The sequence below is a fragment of the Pezoporus occidentalis genome, unplaced genomic scaffold (assembly GCF_034315485.1).
Source record: "Pezoporus occidentalis ecotype Australia unplaced genomic scaffold, CSIRO_AGI_Poc_V1 ctg33, whole genome shotgun sequence".
Lineage (NCBI taxonomy): Eukaryota > Metazoa > Chordata > Aves > Psittaciformes > Psittacidae > Pezoporus > Pezoporus occidentalis.
This window is the reverse complement of record NW_026915268.1, coordinates 821,900-833,224: the sequence shown is the minus strand read 5'-3', so window position 1 is coordinate 833,224 and position 11,325 is coordinate 821,900. Positions and strand designations below refer to the sequence as shown.

Here is an 11,325-nt window from a genome sequence, read left to right as displayed (position 1 = left end):
ACGGTACAAAGTTGCAAGTGATACCCTGATTTGATAGAACCAAGCAGCTGAAAAATGTATTGCGGAAGTAGTAGTTGTCTGATGCTTCTAATGTGATGTGTTCTAAGACTACTTGCCTTATTCCTACTGCTGTGCGTTAGTACCTCAGAGAAGAACAGCAGTGATGTAAGCATCTGTAGGCCAAATAGATGAACAAATGAGTATTCTTTTTTTCTGTTATGTGCAGCTTTAAAAGCAGGAGCTATACCTGGGCTTTAGTAGTCTTGGTTATGTGGCAGCATGATGTATGCAAGGTTGGGTTGTCAAAGCTACTGTTTACTGCGTTTGCCTCAGTGGCAGTGCAGGGTTGCTCTGGGGAAGAAGGGAGGCTAGTGGGGTGTTTCTCCTCTCAAAACTTGTAATGTTGTGACAGCTTCTTTGACTACATTTGCATTGCTGTGACTGCAGAGTTGTTCCAGGGTTTCTTTAATCTTGTCCTCTTCTATTTCTTGCCTCAGATCACCTGAATAATGATGAAAAGCTGAGTTTTAGTGACATGCCATGGCATAGTGGCTCCCAACTATTGTTGTAAGATAAGAGTTTGGAGTATTTACTGTTTAAAATGAGCTGATTTAAGTAAACTTCTCTCAAGAGACACTCTTTCAGCCATTGAAAGTATTTAACAGGTTAAGATTTTATTTTTTCTTTTCCTCCTGTTTGACTTCCAAGAACTGATTGAACAGAAAGAAAGGACTTTGTTGAAAATATAATACAGGACAAGTTCCAGGATTTTTTTGCCTGTATGCTTTTTGTTAGTCTTTTGTATTGGCAAGACCTAATTTTTAATATTAGTTATAATTTATAGAGTGCTAAGTATAGACACCTCTGGAAAGAAAAGTCTTAGAGATACATCTGTTGTGTCAGTACCCTGTGGTAGCACTGAAGGATGCAAGTACTTATCCCTGTTCCAAAGTCTGTGTGGCTACAGGGAGAAAAAAGAAAAAGTATACTGCAAAATCCATCTTGTCTGTCAATACAGAGTGGCTCCAGGATTTGAAAGGCAGTTCCTCTTGTGGCAGATCCTTGCCTTGAGCACAGTCATTTTCAGCTTACATGATTTATGTATTAAGATGTGAGAAACTGGCATGAGATCTTTGGCCTCCTGGTTTCAAGGTGGTTGTTTTCAATTAGTGCCACACATCCAGGGTAAGTCTGATCTTGCACAAAGCATTTTAAGTCTTTCCTAACCATAGAGTGAGAGAAACTGAAATCATATCCTTCATATGTTTAACTAAAAGTTGCTGTGCAAAGGCAGCATTGCTAAAATTGCAGTTTTGTCTGCTTCTCCTTTGCTGACAGCATAAGCAGAATAAATATATGTCTGCATGTGGAAGATGATGCAGACTATTTTGTGGAACACAAAAAGGCTGTGGTACATACAGGACCTGGGACTGCCAGACATTTGTGCATGGTGAATTTGGACAAAGATGCCTTTATTTCAAGGCTCTAATTTTACTATTTCAGGACTTGATTATGCCACTGACTCATTGAAATAAAGTCTTTTTCTTTTTCTTTTTTTTTTTTTTTAAATTCAACTGATGGTTTAATCAACTTTTCATACAGAAAGAAGCTGCTCAACTGGGATTTTTGGTGATGAATAAAGGATTAACCTGTTTAATTCCTTTACTACTCACTGACTGCAGCATTGCAAGCAGCACATTTCAGTAACAGAAAACGATGGTTTTCTGTTACTGAAAACACATCAGAAATATCTATCTTTTAATGACAGAAAACTTAAATTACCTGAATTAAGAAGACTGCACAGAAGACCCATTGAGTTATATTTCACCTCAGGACTTGTATTATCATCTTGTAGAAGTTTGTGTAAGCTTTGAACTAGCTGTAATTCCTTAAAAGATTCTTCAAGGGTTTCTGAAAAATAAGCAAGCAAATACCTGAGCTGTTACCTGAAAAGAAGCTGGGAAGTGAACATGCTTCCTTTTTAAAAATGAAATTCCTGACAAGCTTCATTTCAAATTGGCTATGCAGGGATGTCTTGGGCATCTGTTGTCCCTACTGGAGAATTTCTGTATTATTTTTCATGTAGCGTTTCTTCACTGCTCTCATTCTGGAAGACAGAACCTATGTACTGTAGATTGTATAAAATAACTTCATAATAGATTAAGATTTGCGATGATTGGTGCTACAAATGTGGATTTGCATTACTTGCCCAGTTGAGTTTGAGAGCCTTAATGGTGGACTGAGCAGTAAAATGGGCTCTTTATTGTCTTGTTATAGGAAACTCCAAATTTTCAGTTTATCTTTTGATTTATGTAGGTTTGTGGTGACTGTCTTTATTGTAATAAATTGAGACCCATTTTCAGATGCGGTCAGCCATATAGGAAAAAGCTAAAAAAGAAGTATACTCAGTCTTGAAAAAGAAGTATACTCAGTCTTTCTGAAAATTAGCTCAGTAAAAGTAGGTACAGTTTTCTCACTTGTTTCATTTGCAGCTTCTACAAGGCCCTTTTGTCTGTGCTTCTGCTTTGTTTCCTGCATTAGAATGTCTGTTTTCTGAAGATTATTTCTTCCATTTAGTCTTCCTTGACCATTCAGGTCCGTAATTTGTCCTTAATTTTGTCTTCATTTAGGCTTTCTCATCTTTTTTTCTCTAGTCTTCATTACCTTTTTGTTTTGTTGTGTAGGTTTCTAGCAATATACCATTCTACTCGTAGATTGTGCCTGTCCACACAACCTGATCATTTGACTCTAAACAGAAAAAAAAATCTTCAGGCAATTACTGTAGCCTGCTGCTTTTGTCATCTTCTGAATGGCTGACCTTTATTTCATGCTGAAGAGCTACATCTAGACAAGAAACACACTTTTTCTTAACATGGTACATAGAACTAAGAGCATTATCATGTTTTTTTAATAATTGAGGATCTTGCACAAATAATTGCTTTCAGGAGAAAAGTACCTAAATTGATTGCAGATGCTATTGCCAAGGCATTCAGAGCCTCATTCTGCATGCCAGCATGTTCACTTGTTGTCATGGAAATCAGATGCTTCACTCCTTGTGCCTCCTGGATGGCTTTGACCACTTCCTGTTAGATCAAAGGTAAAATATCACAAATGGAAATCTGACTTGTGAATAATGTAAAATGAAGAAAGAAATTATATTGCACTCTTCAGCCTCTTAATTGATGGCAATGATTTACCTGCTGCAGTGCAAACCAGTATATGATGACTAAATATAACATTGCTTTGGGCACTGACCATGCATATCTGCCTCGAGCTGGTCCAATTTACTTGGAATATCAATACTTGCAATTGTGTATATGTATATCTATAAGGTAATTTTTATATTTTGTTTTAAGAGGTTTAGTTTGACCTTACTTAATTTTTTCATTTCAAGCCTGCAGACTAGCAAATATGAGTTCTACTTTATCAAACCCTTTGCAGATAGTATCTACTTTTTTTTGTTGCTACCTCAAATGAAGCATGATTGAGATGCCTGTGTATGATAACATGATTTACAAAAAACAAATCCTGTTCTAATATGCCAGCAGGCACAGGTCATGCCAGATTTATCCATCACTAGGTAGGTAAGTGGGCTCTTTGCTCCTGGAGGACTGATAGTTGGGACAGGTCTGAGTGATCTTTGCCATTTTATTTAGAAACTAATACAGAAATAGAAAAGCTTTACCTACTTAACATTTGTCAAGCCTTACTCAAGTTAAAAGTTGACAAGTGACAGTAAAGTAACCATGTTATTCATTTCTGTGCAGTATCTGTGGCTATGGAGAGCATGGCTTTTCTGCTTACCTCCCCATTACTGATACTGAGGCAGATGAGGGGTTTTTACTGTGATTTTTTTCATGTTTCTAATGATAAAGCTGTATGTGCTGTTTAACACAACCCCCAGCTATATCGACAAGCTTTAAAAATATTTGAGAAGGATAAAATAGATACGTATCAGGCCAGTAGCTCTCGTACTTGGGATCTGTTGTGATGCAAGATCGATGCTAGCAGCCGATTTGCTTCTCCATGAACACCAGTATGGTCATTAGTACTGCACCACTGCACAAGTCTGTTGAGTAGCATAGGGTCTTGGCCCAAGATTTCAGCCGCATCAGCTGAAGAGAAAAACATCATCAGGAGGCATTCAAAATCAAAGTTCTCAGTCTTTCTGTCACAGGCCTGAGCTATCCTTTAAGAGCTGTAACTAAAGCATTGGGTTTTAAGAAATCTTGGAAATATTACCTGAGGAATGCTACTTGTGTTACAGTAACTTTTGGAGTTGAAGAACAGAATAAGCTGTTCCAATAAACTTATCCTTTTTAAGAAGCTGTTGAAGCAGGGCTTAAAATGAGCAACTTCATATCTTTGAAAACAAATGTTCTGCTGCTATCCTGAAATGTTCATGGGCTGTTTCCTGTGTAGTCTCTTGTGCTTGCTGTTAGAGCCCTGAACAAATGAAATCGTGGGCTCTTTAGATCCTGTTCTTGCTGTTTCAGTTCTCAGTAATGGTGTTAATTACTGTTGGTAGCATGTAGGAAGCCAAGTCTTAGAGCAGGATTGGAGCATGTCTGTAATTGCATGTCTTAATACTGTGTTTAACTGTGTATTAGGCATCATCAGGATGGTGAGCCTTTTAATGTGCATTACCTTGTGTTTCAGGAACCCTCTTGCAAGACTTGCTTGAAGTATTAATCTGTTGGTTGACATTTGGAAAAAAACCTCACTAGGTAATTTTTGCTAAGTAGTGGAACTCTCATGATAACACTGTGGCTTAATGCTCATTGCCACTAAGGAAGACTACTCCCAGAGCTCTTAGAATTTCAGGAGCAAAAGGAACTCTGCTTATGCTCTTTATCAGTCAAACCCATGGTTCCACAGGAGTCTTACTGCAGTTTAATAACACGTTTTTAAAGTGCTGTGAATCAAATGTAACTAACTGGTAGAAAGTGATTTCCTGAGCAAAGCTAAAATGCAGGTAGAAGGGTGCTGAAGGCTGAAATACTCCTTTCAACCAGTTATGTTAGACAGAGGTTCAGCCCTAAGAACATCCTGGTAAATACTGCTCCAGTAATTTCAGTTAGTTGATCCTGTTCAATACTTAAAGACTGAAATTCTACATCTTGGTTCAACTGGTATTTCCTTCTGACTGAAGTGTACCAGGAGAAAGATAAGAAAGTAGTAATGTGCACAACTTAAATCTTTTTGTGGGAATTGAGTGTTCAACCATTTGGCTTTGAACACAAGAGTTGTTTTGTAAACTGCCAAACAGCTGTTTCCATGCATTTCAGTTGATCATGAACTGAGGGTATAAAGGCACAGTATTTCCAGCTGGGCATCAGATGTAGCAGCTGAGAGACAAGAGTAGTCATAGGACAGATGCTCACTTTCAGTGTAGAATTGTTCTATTTGCAAAAAATAGAAAAAAAAAACTGTAGTTATAAAATTTAATTCATATTTAGGAGTCTTGTATAGTTAAGGATTTTTCTTGTTGATGTCATTTTGGTGGTTCGTAGTCTTATCCTGTGTCCACCCCTCATTGCTAGAGGACCACAGCAGAGGAACATGAAACATGTATTGTGTGCTCTGAAGGAGAGATGTGTTGAAGGCCTTCCTGGGACGTGTACATTCCCTAAGAAGGATTTATAGGATTTGTGAGCTTCTTCCAATCTTTTTAATTTTTCCATTTTTTTAAAATAGTTCCAGTCCTGAAGTAAGGTAGCCAGGGAGATCCTTGCTCCTTTGGAAGCAAAGACTTGAGCTAGAACCAGTATTAACATCTGGAACCACAAGGAATAGGTTTGGCTGATAAGGGCATCACCCTGCTCCTGTCTCTTTTATCTCTCCCTTTCTCTGTGTGTGGCATTTGTTTTGAAATATTCAGGAAAGGGTCAAATAGAGCATGCACACCAGAAGGTCAGTATCAATAAACCACATGATTACTCTGGATATTTTGCTGAAACCTGTCAACAAATAAGTCAAAATAAATCAACCTTACCCTTTCTATTTTGGGGAGGAAGACAAGGAAGGACAAACATGTTTGTTTGTTTATTTTTATCCAGTATGCTAAGAAACAATCCACAGATCAAAATCCCACAAGGAATCTGGGACATTCTAGCTTAGTTGAACATGTTTGTTTTGAGATGAGCTGCTTGTCATTGCACAACCACCTGTGTATTACCACATGTAACAAGCTTTTGTTTCTAGGTCAGATGTTACACATTAGTCTGAGGAGATCATAGTAATCCAATTTAGTACAGGAAGCAGAAAGTGATGAGAGGATGGTGAATGGAACCAGTCTAAGAGGTTTGATCAAAGGAAGTGTCTTGACCCAATTTGGCAAGGACTTCCTGATGTCTACCAGCAATAGAGTTCTTTGAAATAAAACCCAGTTAGTTATTCTTAACAGGAACAGGCCGTTTTAACTTACAAAATACCAAATTTTAGTAATTTGTATGACTGAACTTTCAGTTCAGCTGAAAGTCTTTGGGCTGTTGAAGTACACAAATTCTTCTGCTCCTCTGAAGCAAAACAATGGAAAATCAGGAGTTAATGTTAACATCTCTTTAGTGTAATGAAGCCGACAGATCTGATTCCTGTTTTCTATAGTTAGAAAGAAATCCACCTCTTCTAGTCTGTAGTGATTGTCACAGTAGTGAACTTATACTAGATATTGCAATTAACTAATTTAGTGTGGATTTCTTAGTAGATGTGTATTCATAAGAGTTCAAGCTGAGTTAATTAAGGACAATAGTAACTCATGGGTAAACAGAATAGAAAGTAATTAAAGGTGGGAGAATTATGTGCTCATAGACAGGAACAGGCAAACATTAAATAATCAGCCTTTTTGTTTTTTCTACTCTACACTTGAATATCTGTATTGTTTCAGATTCAGATATTGTAGCATTTTGTACCAAGTTCTGACTTCATACAAGGGCAGGTAGATAGCATTGAGTTAGAAAAAATGTATAAAATTTAGTGTTTGATAATTTAGATCTGTGTAGTTAAGATGCCTCTGTTTTAAAAGATAAACAGTCTCCATCACCATTCAGATACAACTTTGGAGAAATGATCTTTTAATTACTTTTTTTTCAAGGCCTGGAAGGAAGAGGGTAAGTTTCTGTATATCTTGTAGTATACCTCGGTGAAATGTAAGTGAAAGCTTTTTACTGGACTGGAGATATTTATTAATATATTTATTATATATTTATAATATGTGGGCTAGATCTACATTTCTATCATGCATATTAGTTTGAAAAAGGATGCAAGTAGCTTGCTATATCGAAGTGATGTCTTCAGTGGTGTAAACAAGTATGCAGCATGGAATGTGGGAGACTGAGATTTTTTTCTCCTTCCATATAATTAATGAATTTGTAATTGTTCTGTACCAACTGTCAGTTTCTATTGCAAAACAGTCACAACTTCTCTGGTTCTGTTTTGACCTATTGTTATTAGTGCACATCTCAAGGTCTTCTAGGGCAGCTGCTTTGGTGATATGAAAGAATTGGAACACTTATTAAGAAAACTAAACCCCACAATGCTTGTTTTTGTGTTATACTCTGGTAAGAAGCTATATAAATCTAAGGATAAATTTAGATACTATAATAGATCTTAACATAGTTCTGAAATTGTGCGTGTTTCTAAAAATGCAAGCATAAGCACAGAGTGAGTATTGTTGCCTTTGCATACCCACCTCTGTGTAGAAGTGAATGAAGTGCAAGTAAATAATCCCATATTTCAATGTGCAGATTAAATTCAACATTTGAGCCGTATCAGGCAGAGAAACCTGGCACCACATGTGTAGAGAGACTGGGTGGTAGAAACTCATTTCTCCTGCCTCACTCCACCCCAGCTCCCTTTCATCCTTTTATTATTGTTTTATTATTTTTATTTATTTCATTTTATTATTATTATTTATTAGTTTTATTATTGATTTGCGTTCCTGTGATTTGGCACTGTAAAGCCTTAGCTTTAATCTTTTCCATTGTACTCATGCCTTGCTAGTATATCTCTGGTGGACAACATCTTTCTTTGAGGCCTTTGACATTTCTCACGGACTATGCAGATTTTTCCATTTGGTTTCTTTCTTATGTACTTCTGAGACTGACTGGGACGATATGGAAGGCTTGCAGCCTTTGGCAATCATCTGTGTTGGAACCTCTCCAGACTGAGTGGAATTAGGTCAGCAGGACTCTTGGCCTGTGTTTTCCTTGCCACATTCATTGTCTTGCAGGGAGATGGGAGAAGTGGGGTGGATATTTGACATAAGTAAATATTAGTAATTCCTTACCTTGACCATCTGCTAACATTCGTAGTGTTTCAAGGAGTTTAAACTGCACAGGAGGCATCTCTGACCTTAGAAGTGTGTGAATCCGTTCTGCCACACCTTCTTCCAGCATTTGAACTTTGCTAAGAGCTAGAAAATGGAAAAATAAAGACAGTGCTGTGAAGCTCAATAACCACACAAGCATCTGAAAATTTAGATACAATATAACTGTTCTGAATTTTAGGCTGCATTATGCTCTTACCAAAAAGTCCAGCTTGTTAGCGTGCTCAGAAACGAGGTCAGGACTACCCAATTGTTCAGGTTTCTCTTGAACTAAAAGCTTCTTAGGAATTGCTGTTATAATATTTTGGTTAGTTTTGGTCTGAGCCCTGCCTGGAGTGAAGTGTATAAATAGGATAAACACAGCATTGTTGTTTCTCTTTCTAGTTGTACTAGACAATCCATTCATTTGATCACTCTCACGATCAAGCCTTTCCTATGCTTGCTCATCTTAACTGGGTGGCAGAAGTGATTTACATAGCCATATTTATTGAAAATTAATTTTCTTTTATTATTTGAGCTCCCTGATCCACTGTTGTTCATGCCTTTTGTTTCTGTGCTTTCTTTTCCTTAATTCTTGTGTTTGTTTCTGTGCTTTCTTCTCCTAATTCTTGTGTCTTTGCTCCAGTTATTACCAGGGATTACTGGTAATAATTAGAAGCTTGTCTGGAAAGAGTCCTAATGCTGCTTAACTGTGTTACCAAAAGCTGTTTCCTTCAGAGCAATTTTTTTACCACCTTCACCATGCCTTTTTTGGGGGGGTGAGGGGGGAAGAGAGCACACATGACACACAGTGAATTTAGGGAGACAACTGTTCTATCCCTTCCTCATCTTATTGGACAAATTGAGAAGCTGACACTGTTAAGTAACTGTTCTTAATGTCCATGTTTTTCGGTGGCACATTCACTACAGCATAATTACTTTTTCCAATTTTTTTTTTATAATCTCCTTGGTCTCAAAGATCATTACTTGAATTGAAGACTTTCCCTGTTCTCATTTGCAAGTGTTAATCCATATTCATTTTTGGTTGATGATTTCTTTGGATTTGCTCTCAGTCTTTTTGGTGGCTGGTGGGGTTTTGTTGTTGTTGTAGGCTTTGTTTTGGGGTTGGTTTTGTTTGTTTGTTTTGCCTCCATGAAGCAGACTATATTATTGGAAGTGATAAGAGTTTGTGTATTTCTGGAAGTGATTTATTATTGTGAGGGAAAGTTATGGCATATAAAGAACATTGAGATGTACTGGTACTATGTGTAGCAGGCAGTGACATAGGGAATGAAGTTGTAGGTTGCAACCATGATTTCTGGAGATTTAGATCCTGTAATCTTTGCAAGATCAGTTGTGTTTGTTGCGTTGCTAAGGAACTCCCAAGGATTGCCTGGGCTTGGCATTACAAAAAATGGACCTTGGTATTTGTTGAGGAACATGTTCTGAGTTAGAACATAATTATCTGCTGCTTGTCAAGGGAAACTACATCAACACTGCTATCTTTCAAATGAGATTAATTGGGATCTTTGCTGCTTGTAGTCATTAATTCCTATTGTACATATTGCAGGAGTGAAGTCAATGGGGACTAAGCATGGGACACCCCTACGGTTATGGAAAAAGTCCACCGTTTTATTCTAATAATGATAGTTACATTTTGCCTACTAAATCACTCTCCTAATTTCAGCTGGATAGCTCTCCGTGATTTTTTGTGGTTCTGTGATTATCTTCTAATAGCTCTGTGTTAGGTTGTAACTAATGTAAGGTAGCTGGCATGCATCCTCAAAGTGCTGCATACTCTATTAGCACCAAAAAGCAATTTGTCTGCTGATGTGAGTGGTGGTGGAACATCTCTTCAGAGAAATATAGTACACATAAAAGCAGTGAGGGGCTTATGGTGTGAAATATGTTTGTTAAAATACTGGATAGACAGATAATGTCTGGTTGTTATGAACCAGAGAGTGTGATGATATTATAAGCCAAACTAAATAAATTACTTGAGAGCTTGTAAAAAATAAGTTGAAAGAAATAGGTGAGGTTCTGAAGACAGCTGTCTGCAAGAAGGAAGTGTATCAGCTTTAAAAGGAAGTAGGGGAAGCAAAGTAGCAAGTACTTTATTCTGTGGCTCTCACTTATTCAAAGCAGTGATTATGTCTAAAACTGTCAGACCAAGCATGCTGGCTGGTTTACATAATAAAATTGGCAGACAGATTCAAAATCTGTTATTTTTACAAGATATTATTGATGCCATGCTCTTCTCTGGAGTACTGTATAGCAGTGTAAGGACTGTTGCAGGGTGCTGCTGAACTGTTAAGTCTCTAGGAAAACATTTCTGGCCTGAATTGCAATTTCACATGGAAACAGTGAATTTGAAATAAGAAGCAGCACGATTCCCTGATGTGTGTTAACAAAAGGTCACAAGTGTAGAATCATAGAACTGAGTTGGAAGGGACCTTCAAAGCTCATCTAGTTCAACCCCCTCCCTCCACCCCACCTCAGTGAGTGGGGAGAGTAGATCAGGTTACTCAGAGCCCCATCCAACCTGACTTTGGATGTTTCCAGAGATGGGGCGCCCACCTCCCTGGGCAACTTGTTCCAGTGTTTCACAGCCCCCATTGTAAAAAATGTCTTCATTATATCTAGGCTAAATCTAATCTCTTGTAGTTAAAAAACACTGTCCCTTGTCCTATCACAACAGGTCCTACTAAAAAAGTCTGTTCCCATTTTTCTTGTGCTTCCCCTTAAGTTTGTAGTTTTAAAGTGTGTTTGTTACAAAGGCTGAATTCAGAATGAATATTGGCTGTATAGAAGAGAAGCAGATTTATGAAATCGCTGCCAGCTGTGATGCAATAGCTTCACCCCATACTCTGTATTTTAAGCTGTAGACTTGTGTTCTACAGTTTTGTCTTGAACTATGTTGTTAACATGAAACTACTTTAGCAGCTGGCAATGAGATCACTATTATGTGTAGACCCTCTATGTAGGTAAAAAGTATTGATGAGTTACTGAAATACATATGT

General features: G+C 37.6%; 1 protein-coding gene across 1 annotated transcript in view; it reads right to left on the bottom strand.

Annotated features, from left to right (window-relative positions):
• Nucleotides 1–235: 235 nt before the first annotated feature.
• The window catches only part of LOC134168982 (rap1 GTPase-GDP dissociation stimulator 1-like), a 34,271-nt gene continuing 23,181 nt past the window's right edge, over nucleotides 236–11,325 (bottom strand). The window contains 5 exon segments of the mRNA XM_062629155.1: nucleotides 236–502; nucleotides 1,783–1,911; nucleotides 2,957–3,083; nucleotides 3,976–4,115; nucleotides 8,288–8,413. Of these exon segments, the coding sequence (XP_062485139.1) occupies nucleotides 369–502; nucleotides 1,783–1,911; nucleotides 2,957–3,083; nucleotides 3,976–4,115; nucleotides 8,288–8,413 (656 nt within the window). The 3' untranslated portion in view covers nucleotides 236–368.